Source organism: Micrasema longulum, unplaced genomic scaffold (genome assembly GCF_059751315.1).
Source record: "Micrasema longulum isolate JH-2025_06_02 unplaced genomic scaffold, ASM5975131v1 h1tg001221l, whole genome shotgun sequence".
NCBI lineage: Eukaryota > Metazoa > Arthropoda > Insecta > Trichoptera > Brachycentridae > Micrasema > Micrasema longulum.
In genome coordinates, this window is record NW_028278408.1 from 7,854 (window position 1) to 21,053 (window position 13,200).

The 13,200-nt window shown below is 34.3% G+C and overlaps 1 protein-coding gene across 1 annotated transcript in view; it reads right to left on the reverse strand.

Moving 5' to 3' along the window:
- Positions 1 to 251: 251 nt before the first annotated feature.
- Positions 252 to 13,200, reverse strand: part of LOC148276408 (uncharacterized) — a gene marked incomplete at its 3' end in the record, with an annotated part of 64,067 nt that continues 51,118 nt past the window's right edge. The window contains exon 3 of the mRNA XM_088234308.1: positions 252 to 422. Coding sequence (XP_088090434.1) covers positions 252 to 422 — 171 coding nt within the window. The remainder of the gene's footprint in view (positions 423 to 13,200) is intronic.

Sequence of the window (13,200 nt, forward strand, 5' to 3'; positions counted from 1 at the left end):
TCGAGTTTTACCATGAATAAGACATGACAAAAGTAGATACGACATGACATAACATGTATTTGTCTAATCCTAAGGACTTTGGCTTTTTTGTACTGTAAATTCGCTGGAAAGGTATGAAGATATTTGTGTATTATCTTTACATTATAGTTTTTTGGGTAATCACGAAGGGTTTAGAATAATATCATATCTAACATAAGATAAACAGAAAGCGACCCTAACCTAACGGAAGGGAGTAGATGGCTAGCACTCACCGAGATGAAGACTTCCTCAGCCTGCTGGAGAATGGCGACCCTGGACCAGCCGAAGCGCTGCATGAGGCGGATCCTGGTCGGGTTGTGCACGGTGGCCGAGGGGTGCGTCCGGAACAGGGTGGGGAAGCGGCGGCGGTCCGACAGCGCGGGGGAGCTGGCGCCGTAGCACAGCTGTAACACAATGCAATTGTCGGATCATTCTAGAACATACCAGCAGATCGGCAGATCGGAGTTCAGATGGGACCCCTGCTTTCATAATCACGATAAAACTTCATTTCACAAGTCAGAGCAGAGAAGCGAGTTTTGTAATGGTTGACATATCGGTAGTGCGGTGGCCAAAGGGTAAATCTTTTCGGGGCCGCATTAACGCTATAGGCACTCTTGGTCCCGGCATAGGGACACAGACCTCGAAGGGACTACAAAAAACGAATAAAAATGCTGAAAATTTAGCGGATTTTATTTTTAAAGTGTTTCATAAAACGATTATATTGTCAATGTTGATCTTCGAAAGTGGTTATTGTAATAGTATAGCGAATCCGCGCGTCAGGGGTTCCGAGTCATCAGGTGGGCCTGAGCTCGACCGCTTTTTAGTTAAAAAATACTTAAATGTTTTAAAAATGTTGTGTACAAAATAAGTGATTCTATGTCCCAAACCATTAATTAATTCTAAATAAAAAATTTTAAATGAGTGGATGTGCTCTAATCGTTTCTTCTCGCTCAGTCACAAAAAGTAAGCCCCTGACTTCTAGGGGCCTAAATATCATGGATCTTTTAATGCTGGTCTGCATCCGTCATTTTCTAAAATATAAAGATATACAGGATAAGGGAATAATAACATTTGTCACATAGTTTAACGTGTAAAAAGAAAAGATGAACTCCATATTTTATTATGGCATTCTGACAAAAGCTGTTTTAAAATATATCATTTTGTGGTATGAAAAAGCATGATCATTTTAGCATATTTTATGTTTAGCTCTGTGTTATGGAAAAAGTGACATATAAATCCTTTTGCCATTACCCTACCGATGTATCAGATGGCTTTTGTTATTCTAACTCTCTTCTGAAACCTACTGGCTCTGTTCTACATTTCAGGAACTTTTCAAGCCCCTGAAATCACAGCGATTGCGACAAGTTCCAGATATTTGGTTAAAAATAATTGGCAGTTTGAGATTAACGATTGACATTTCATCCTCCAAACTTAAGCCCTACGCGCTACGCTAAGAACGATTGATCTCGCATCTACATAAAAATAGATCTTGGTCTTCATGACCAATAATTTTGATGAATGACAAGAACCGGAATATCTCACGTCCTTGGGTACCAACTACAATATTATTTTAATTCATTTTTTTTAAATAATTTTTTTATAAATTTTTTTCCATTATAAACAAAGATTAATAATAAAAATAGTTTGACCTCACTTGGGTTACCCGTGCCGAGGACACTTAACAATATACTTTAAAAAATAATAATTACAGGAGGGAATAAACAGAGGAGACTTAATATACAGAGATAATTAACAAAATGTTCAGATAGTTTTAAACACTACGTATTTAAGTTTATATTTAATTTATGTACACTATCATAAAACGAACAAAAACATAACAAAAACTATGCATTTGTGGAGCAGTTGATTCAATATTGCTATTTTACTTCTACTTAGCTCCGCTATTCAATTTTTTATAGCCTTTTTGAATATATTCTTATTTCTAATTGTTTTAATATACAGTTAAAGTAGGTTATAGATTTTAATAGCATTATACTTAAAATCCCTTTGTCCAAAATTAGGGATATGAATTTTCATAATCATACCTAGCACACAATTATTTCGCGACTACCTACAAGTATAGATTTATATAGATATTTTTCTATAAACAGCTTAGAGCGAATGCGCGCCTGTCTTTAGCTTATATACGGTGTTTAAGAGATGGACCGCGAAACTTCAGATTAACATTCTTCATAGTAAACTTTTAAAAAAATCTAGATTTTTTTTTATTTTGTTTTTTTCAAAATTTGAGAACGCATTAAATCCTTAATCTCTCAGACTAGCATCCCTTTCACAAACCCCTACTCCTCCCCTACCTATACGTTTCCCATGTCCGCGTCCGGTGCGTATCGCTTCGTTGGTTAAATACGTGTTTTTATCTTTATATCAAAATAAAGTTAATTACGGGGTCTGTGAAAGGTCCGAGAAATTAAAGATTTATTCCATTTTTAAAGAGTTTTTGAAAACAAAATATGGGGTTTTTAAGTTTCGCGGTCTGGCCCTGAAACGCCGTGTTTATGTCGTTAAACTGTTATATCCCTAATTGTTACACACAGTACTTCACAGTATGTTAAATGTTACAAATTAGCAATAGCAATCTGGACCTTTAACAAAATATTCTAAAAAAAATCGTAAAAGTTAATCACCAACAGTCATAAAATGGAAGAAATACATGTCTTTGACTTTCCGGTGTGTGAGCACAGTGTCACTTTAACAAAAGAAAATTATTGTTTTAGCGAGAGATTGCGGACATTTCCAAGGCAGTAGAAGAAATTGCTTCAAGTAGAAAAGTAAGCTTTATGGCAGTATCGAGCCAGTTTATTGTGTATCCAACACAGGCTGTGATTTATATTACGAACTTACTTAAGCCCTCGGTAAAAAAGCTAACGCCGTACGAACTTCGTAAAGCTTAGCTGTGTTTACGAATTATTGTTGTTTTGCGATTTATAGGAAAGAACACTTCTATATTTATTTTAGAAAAACTGAATAAAACAGAAAATAATGAATATGTTGTGTCCCCTTATAACGCATGTGTATCTTTGAATTTAAAATACGCTATTGTTTTTTTGGATAATTCTACAAAATGCTTGATAGGAAAATGGTAAACGCTAATTACCTGGCAACATGTAGGCCACTAAATTTCTATTAGATTTAATTTATTAACATTGACGGGTGTTTACGTGTATGAAACTTCGTCTTATCGTAAAATCAAGACGTAAATATTTTAGCAAACAAAAAAAAACCAATTTCACAACCCTAGAAAAAAAAAAAAAATTACATCACCGTAAGTATAATTTATTCGAAGAGAGCCCATATTAATTTATTTTTATATTATGGAAAAAAATGTAATATATTTTTTGCAAGAGGGTTAATAGTGTTTCTAATAAATAAATTTTACTTTTGTTTTAATTTATTTAAACACTTAATATACATATACAGTTTACAAACTTATTTATAAGGGCGGCCATATTGCCTTAAGGAAATTTCGTCCTACCTACCCAAACCGTTCAAGAGAAAATCAGTGGTATATGAACATATTGATATTAAAAATTTCATAACAGAACAAAATATTGAAAAACATAAATATTTTTTAAGAAGTAAGAATTGACTAAATATCTACATTAGACTGTGAAGGGAGGAGGGGGTAAAGAGGGAAAGAAAGAGGGAGGAGAAAGGAAAAACGGAAATATTCAGGAAGTAACATTTCATAAAATGTGAATTCAATGTTGCGAAATAATAATGTGCTGTTCCTCGATCAACACAGCACCAACTATGGCTTGCATGCGCCAATGTCCCAATTGTGTCGTACTGTAAGCTCGAGACAAGATCTGGACTTTTTTGGTGTAAGTCTTTATAGATTTAAAAATTTACTAAGAGTAGTTTTTATTTTTTTTGTCCTAGCTTTAATTTTATTAAGTTGTATTTTGTTTTATTAGTGCCTGTATTAATTATAAGAAATTGTATTTACCATCGTTAGAATGGACTGCATAAGTCCGTCAAATAAATAAATACGTGATTTAAATGTAAATAAAGATGATTATTGAATATTTGAAAGATGCAACGGAGTAAATTAAAATGTTTTAATGTAAATAAAGAAAGTACTAGGTATGATCACATGTAATTATTATTTTTACTTTTCAAATTTAATTAAAGAAAAAAATGTTATTTTTTGCTTGGTCTACCTATAATAAATTTCTAAAAGCGATAAATCCGCCATTTGACCATGTATACATCTGTTTTATTATGTTTAATTTATTACATTGCATATGATATTATGATAATAAACTTGTTTATTATTATAATTATTATTACAGAAGTAAGCTGTCAAATTTTAAGACTAAATATAAAAAAAAAACCTTAAATATTTTTATGTAATTGCAATTTGGTTATAAGAAAAGAATGACAATAAAGTTTAAATCAGGTCTGAAGAAACATCTCCTTTCTCTTCCTTAATCTCTCTTCTTTTCCTCTGTCCTCTTTTTTCCTGTAGTATTAATTTAAGGCAATTTATACGTAAATACAGTTATTTATATTTTTATATACCTTTAATTTTTTAAATTTGTTTTCTATTAAATATGTTTCGTAACATAAATTACAAAAATTAAACTTTTATTTTATTGGGTGGTTGGAAAAAAAATATCTGGCAAAGCGCACGCCTATGTACAATTACTTTATGTAAAAAAAGTTAAATAAATAAAAATAAGCAAAATATCCGACAAAGCCTTCCATACAAATTTAAATAGAAAAAAACCGATCAATTTTTTTTTGCACCACTACAGGCCAGGAGACCCAATCGTAGTCGTGAATTACAGCACAGAGCATCCAGGCTTGAGGGAAATCCCATTTTTTTGTGTTCTCACCGGGAATCGAACCCGGAGGAAACTTTTCGAGCGTGAGTCAGGTGTCATAGCCATTACGCCATTTCCGGTTAAAATTAAAGTATTTTGTTAATACGATCATGAGGGCCGAAATACTCATCATCATCATTACCTTTCCGCACCAAATTGTGCATAAGGCACAGCATTGGTACACTAATACTAGTGAATCTTGATCATTTTTGTTACGTGAAGGTAAGATGCTCAGTCTTACGCTTCAGATACCAGTCCAGGGACTGTGAAATATTCTAGAGTAAGAAAACTCTTTTTAATAAATATTTCATATCAATTATGTCAGGAATCGAACGCCAGACCTCTTGCATGGTAGGCAAACGCGCTGACCACTACACCACGAGGCCGATGTATCGGTAATAGCAGTTGTCACGAATGGTTATTAAAAAAACCACCAGAGAGGTGGGATATTGCAAAAATATTATCAGATTGTCTTTCGGGCGTTTAAACTATAACCGATACTCGGTCGGTAAATCCATTAATTGTAGATATTCAGAGAAAAATCAAGCATCTTAAAATCAGGGAGATGATTATTCAAATATGCTGGATAAGAGGACATGCTGGTATCGTAGGAAATGAGAGAGCAGATGAACTAGCAAGAGCCGCAACTTGTAAAAGAACGGTACCTTTTTTCTCGGAATTTCCTCTTAGCTTTGCTAAACGCTGTTTAAAACAAAATACGCAGCAGCGTTGGGAGGATCATTACCGCGCTTCTTCTACAGGTAAAATCACTAAAATGTTTTTTCCAACGCTGGCTGATGCAGGAAACTTCCGTCGTCATCACCAAAGTACTTTCGAAACGACCCAAATTTTTACCGGACACGGAGCTATGAGAAGTTACCTATATATGTTTAAATTGAGGAATGATGACTATTGTCCATGCGATGATATTTCTTCACAGAGTATCCGAATATCTGTTATTTCAGTGCTCATTTTTCAGTTTACAACGCCATAATCTTGAAGCAGAGTGCAGGAAAGATGGAATATCCTTAACAGATATCCACACTGTAGTTAAAAGTAGTTATCAAGCGCCATTGTTCTTGAACTTAGCAACAATGGTGATTGGACTCATAAAGGTAATAAACCGAAAGCAGTGATCGAACATCCCATTTCCAAGATAAACAAAAACGATTTTTTTTCCAAGTACCTTAGCCTTGTACATGACACGTAAGGCTACTAAATACAGGGGTCCATGTATATAAAAAAAAAGTAGTTGTCAACAACTTAAACCCTCTAATCTTAATGAGAAGGAACGATAGCACCCCAACAGAACAACACGACACATGATGGAGAGTCTCGTCCTTCGCGTGATTCGATTATCAAGGATTCGTGAACAGGATGTAAGTTGTGGTAGCACGACCCTCTTCAGGCGAGGCCCCCGGTGATAGAAGACAATAATACCGTTAGTGGGCCATTCTACCCGGCGGCGGCGGCGCGCCGAACAGAATGGGGATAGAGAACCAACACAAACCCTCCGTTTAGTTCCGCCAGACTGAGGGATGACGCGGTGGAAACGTTGCCCTGTCACTCTGCGGCACTAGTGACGCAAATAATCGTCACAGTAATAAAGATAATACGCTAACAATGTTTTGAGTATGTCCAAATGTTTATTGAACAGGCTGGATTTCACTCCTTAGGGAGATTTTAAGTTCTTAATATGGAATTCTAGGCATTTTCAGGACTTATGATCTGTCAGCGGCTGCTTTACGCATTGAGTAACATTGAGCATTTTGCTTGTATTTGAACTTTCACGTTTCCTCAACTCTACTATTTGTTGACTTGGCCCCACAAGAGACCCTATTACAATGGTAAGTTACAGCACAGTACACTCAGGCTTGAGAAAATCACATTTAATTTTTGTGATGCAAAAGAGCTGAAACATTTATTGATGCTGATAAGATTCATCTGGCTCAATTGTTTAACCGATTCAGCAACGCCCACAGAAAAAGCTGACTGGCGAATGTTTCACAGTGTATTGCGGCTATTTAACCCAGCTTGTTGAGTACAAAACAGCATTTATCGATATCATTTCTGGCCGATTACCTTTGTTTCCCATCCTCCCCTTGACTCATTCTTATGGTATTATGGGCACGCACTCACGCTGCATTTTTACCGCTAACAACACCGCGCAAGGCACATCGGAACTGCTCAACGTCGACACGATCGAAACCCGCCAAACTCTCCGTGTTCCTTGTCGGTTTCAGTTCAGTTAGCTTTTTGATCTCTCTCTCTCTCTTTAAGATTTTTGAATACCCGCATAATATAAATTTGAGTCAGGGTTAATTCATTCGTCGTTGTATTAAATTTAATCACTTTTTGTAAAATTTTGTATTCATCATTATTATCTTTAAAAACTCAGAAAAATGTTAGTGAATCTTTCATTCAATTTCATGCAACATAACAACAAAAACTGCGGTGAGTCAAACTATCTATTTCATTCCAACAAAAGAATTCACTACCGTATCTACCTAACATCGAGAAAAAATGGTAAATTTAGATTTGGAACAGAATAAACAAAAATTTGTTAAATATAATAATTATAGTGAACTTTCATCATCCAGGGCACTAATATTGAAAACCATTATAATCGCATAATGGTAGGTTCATTTTCGTGCAATTTCGGTCAATTTTGTACAAAATGGAATGATATTCGTTTTTTACACCGTTGAATATCATCCCTATTTCGAATAAATTTTAATAAACATGTTTTACACTTGTGCCCTTAAAATTATTTAAGTAGGGTAGATCAGAAACCTTTAATGGGTTTGATATTATGAAATAATGACATAATGTTTGATTGCCTCAGAGTAACTTGAACACGCTTGTATCGTTAATGAACACAATGTACCCTCTAATCTCATCTCAGTTAAGAGAGTTTAGATCAGAAGAGAAAGTTTAGACCAAACTCCTCTGGCAGTTAACTTGTACCAGACCTTGAGCCTGTTAACACTGTTATATAATAATATGGAACGTAATAACCCAATGTATGTAGGTACTGTACGGCTCCAAGTACGCGCTTTGTTATCTCAGGGCTTCCAAATCAGGGTCCGTATTCTAATGGGAAGTTAAAATTCATCTTTAGTTTTATCTGCAAAGTAAAATTATGTTTTCTGCTAAAAAATATTTTTTTAAATTATTATTATTCATATAAAGATACATATAATTAAAAAATAAGGTATCCCTTGCTCGATGAGGCCAAAAATCCTGTGTCGAGTTGAAATACAACATAATAGAAAGTGGAAGTATGCATATTTGACGAATACTACATTGAAGAGAGACCCTTAAGCTCACCATTCACCCGCAGCTGTTTTAAGAGTCCCGGAGACTCTCTGTCAGCTGCGTATAGAGGAAAGTTATTATAAACATTCCTAAGGAATACAAACACTACGCAGATTAAGGGAGGGAGAGGAGGATGTATGGACAGAGGCCAACACGTCGTCCCCACTCCTCAGGTTCCCCTCAATGCCTCTAAAATTTACATTAATAAACGTATCTAAATATACAGAAACAATTCCTAAAACTATAGTAACACAACAAACATAACATGCACAACGAACAGTAAAAACACGGATAATTACAATGAGAGAAAGGCCTCGAATAAAGAATGACTTCCCGGGTGGTCAGAGGCAGAGGATTCGAATACCACACCGGGACAAAACAAAAAAAAAGAATACTACAGATAAAAATTATTACATAAACGTAAATTTTAATGAACATCTGGACAAGACGCTTAATAGACTATGTACAAATATATGCAATGTCTCGCGGCAGTCTCCTGCAATGACTATGAATATGTTTGCTTTTTTTCTAAGCATACTCGAGGAGGGGGAGGGGGGAGTCTGGACTGCACGGCCGCACCCCCCTCGCTTCTCCCCTGCAGAAGTATACAACCATTTGTTTTTTTCTATTTTTTAATTTTTAAGATTTTAGTCGTTCTAAAAAAATATTTTAATATGCCAATATGTCTTCTTGCTCATACTGATCATCGTGGTTTCGGATGTGACAGGGTTTAAAAAACACCTGTATATTCAATTTGAAATAAAATGTAAAATTATCCTCGTATTTAAAAATAAAATAAAATAACGTTTTGAATTCAACGAAGTATTCAACTACCGCGAAAATCAATCTTCATGAAATTTTAAATAATAAAGAATGTAACGGTAAACAAATATTATATGTTTACCATCAATTAAATATAAATCAATTTAACGATGTTATTTTGACTCGGGATAACCAATTGAGGATGTTAACTAAAATAATTAAAGTTCGGTTATAAACAAGGTAACCCTCAAGTCCTAAGAACAATGTGTTCGGCTCTAGCAAACGATGCACGGTCGAATGGCTGATCAATACGAAACGTATCGTGCGGAAGTCCCGTCCTTAGTCTACACTCTACACTGTACACTACCGAGGATAATATACCGAGCGGCGCAGCGGTAAGTATCGTTTAGTTTCGTTAAGGCTGCCTGGATTTAGATTACGATATCGGGAAATGTGTAAGCCGCAAAGTGGTGACGTCACACGGAAAATGGAATGTTTCAATCCATTTAGATGATTACTTGATCAGATTTTAGTTGGAGCTATTCCTGGGAAATTATCTATGAAAATTACATTTATATCAACAGAAATATTACCATATAATCGACTGAAAATGCTGTAATATATCTATGGGAAAAACAAAAATAGTTGGATATCCTAGGAAAATTTTGAATTTTTTTTTTATTTCGATTAATTAATTAATTTTATTTGATTTATTCCGAATTTTTACTACTATTACATAAACCACGAGTAGAAATAAATTAATAATTTCGAGAAGAAGGAATATGTTAATCTATGCATTTACAGAGCTTACGACCTGTCATTTATTATTTTATTTATTTATTACATTATACATACATTTGTTAAGAACAGAGACACAGTTTATAGCGACACAATCAAGAATGACCCATGTCTGTGAACTTGCTCCGACTCGCTAGAAAATCCGTGTTGAGTCGGGGCACTTGTAATGCATTCATAACCATACATTCACATACATATATATATTCGCACATACATATTTATATTATATTTTATACATACATATACATATATATTAAGTTTAAGTTTAAGTTTAAACACATCATTGATACTTTATACATTATTACATTTTACATTTATAAATACATATTGATAATGTACCAGTTAGTCCACATTTGATCTTTCATTGGCTGATTTAAGGGGCCACTTTATACGCTATGTAACATTCACCATTCTGCCTATGTTCGAACATCCACATTTTCTCAAATCTTCCATCTTCCGGATGATCTTCACTCAATTGATAAAGGTTTCAGCTTTTTTACTTCACAAAAGTCAACAGATGGAAGAGTTGAGGAAATGTGGATGTTTAAACGTGGGGAGAATGGTGAATGTTACACAGTGTGTAAAGTGGCTACTTTAACCATCCAACGACAGGTCATAAGCCCTGTAAATGCCTAGACTTCCATATTACCTTCTCAAAAATGTTTTCCCTCTCTGTTGCAACAAATTTTTATATCATTGCCAATCAACGCCTTATTACGTCACAGAAACTGAAACACCTCGATTCCAACAATACTTGTAATTGCGTCGTTATATTTAAATAATACAAATAACATTTATGGATTACGTAATGCTAAAATAAAACGAAACATTTTGATACGAAAGAAAATAGAAAATGAAGTAGAATAATGTATTCTGTACTTCCTTAGCACGGTACTAGATAATATAATTTACGACATATAAACTAGTAAAATATTTCTCTAACGGAAGAAGTTTGATAAGACACAGTAATCAAAACACGAATTTTACGGTTCAATTGAAAGTTTAGTGTCATTTGCTTCCCCTTACGCGATATAAACTATTGTACGAAGGACTTTATGGGTCCTGCCAGGGAGACGGATCCAGTACCCGCCCATACACCCATACGAGGATACGGGAAAAATATTTCACGAGGAATAAAGATACAAATTGGAAGATCCTTATCCTCTCTCTCGGAGTTATTATCTTCTGGAGTCGGATTCTGGATATGAGATTTGAAATAAAGATTAATTTAATCCAGCGGTTCCTAATTTTTCCCTTCATACTACTTCGAAAAAAACCTCAAACTTACGTACTCCTCATTGCGAAAATGATAAATAAAAATGAAACGATTTCTTTTCTCATTTATTACCATCAAAGTACAGTTCTACTGATGTTAAAAATCAGTTTAATGTGACAAATGCGAGCGTTTTTCTTTGCACAACTCTGGTTGCTCTTTGGTCGGCTTCAGTCTCAAGTCGTCTTCAAGTTGAAGTCTGTGACGATGTTTCGTTTTTAAGCTTGGCATGGCCGAAAATCCGCTCTCGCAAAGCTACGTTGTTCAAAATGGCAGTAAACTGTTGCATTTTAATAAGCAACCCTAAAATGCACCGATGAGGTTATGAAAATATTTTATGTTGCAAAAGAAATAGCCGAAAAAAGAGGGAGGGGCGTGAGTTTAATAGGTATGGGCTATAGGGTGACCATCACAATGGTACATAGTATTATGGGCTATATTAAAAGTTGTTGTTTTTATATTTTTGTACAACAACCATGTTGGTTAAATGGTGTTCGGACAAAAATGGGTACGTCTCGAAACCGGTAGACACAGGAAAGTCGATAAGTGGTACAATACTAATATTTAATAACATTAAGTAATTTGTTTGACTACAAAGTAAATGCTTTAAATATTAATAATATTTTATCGGCTTGTTTACATAATTGGTTTTTTTAAGTTAAGTTAAGTTATCTTAGTCGAGAGAATGCCGCACTACCCCTTGATGCAACATCGCGTACCCCCGGGGATACGCGTACCACTAATTGGAAAACACTGATTTAAAATACATATTTGACTCTCGTAAACAAAAATAATGTTCGGACATACGATGTAATATGATTTCATTTAAACACTACGGATTTATGGAGCTTGATTGCAATGCTTACATTTCGCCAGTTGTGAGTTGATTAAAAAGATAGTGGGTGAGTTTTCATCATTTCAATTTGTTGAGAAAAAAGATTTTTTCTTTTTCAAAAATTTGTTTATTTACAAAAAAAAAAAAACGTTTAGTCCTGCTGGATTGCGTTTCTTTATTTTTTGTTTGTGTTTAATTCATAATTTATATAATAAGTACAAAAAATATCTATAACTCAAAAACTTGAAATGAAAATCGTTAAATAATATATAAATATTTTCGTTAATGTTTTTGTTTTAACAAAATAAATTAAAATAAAATAAAATTAAATAATTTCGAGAAAAAACAAAGAATTTTTTAAAAATAAAAACGCTAAAATAAAAGGCAATTTTCCAAAAATCTTAACACATATTTTAGACCACGAAAATGGTCACATGTTCAATTCGTCAGCTTCAAAATGAGAGTCGTTATGGAAGTTTTTACGTGACCGAGTCCACAAGATAAACCCGAATCAAGAAATATTAGTCTTTTCCGGAAGAATATAAATTGGGGGTTAAATGGCGTAATAAATTAGTGTCAATCAGAGAAGATTGTTATCCCCTCGCTCGGAGGATCAGAAAGTTACGGAAAAAACATCTTTTTTATTTGGTCGGAATGATATCAATCTTATCAGAGCTGGCCATCTTGTGATTGGGTCGACGGTCGCCATGCTTAGGTACTACTGACTTCTGACTTCTTACTACGGGCAACTGTTTCACGGCCGATAGACTGAGTAGTGGGAGGTGGGAGGCGGGAGGCGGGAGGCGGGAGGTGGTACACACCGCTCATTAACTGGAGCTCCTTTGAAAGAAGAAAAACATAAAACCAAATGGATTTATTTCTAATTTAAAAATAAACTTTACGTTTTTGTTCGATTTCCATTATTTTTAAACATTAATAATGTTAAGAATTATTTCTTTATCATTTTAATTGCTCGTTAACTTTTAAGCGAATGACGTTTTTTTTCTCTTTTAATTACTATTTCGTAATGGTTGTGCACGTGTCCTTCAAAAACTTCTTAGTAAAATTGACGAAGCTGGTAGAAAAATTATCTTCGTTTTTTTAAGTTAGTCTTCTTTATTTATTCTCAAATGTAATTTTAAAAAAAGTATATTGTTAAGTGTCCTCGGCACGGGAAACCCCAGTGAGGTCACATTATTTTTATTATCAATTATAGTTTGTAAGCAAAAAATGTGAATAAATAAATAAATAAAAAAAATAAATGGGCTTGAACACCAATGAAGCCAAAACAAAGATAATGGTGTTTAGCCGAAACCCGCACAATAATGCTGTATTGCGAATAAATGGTC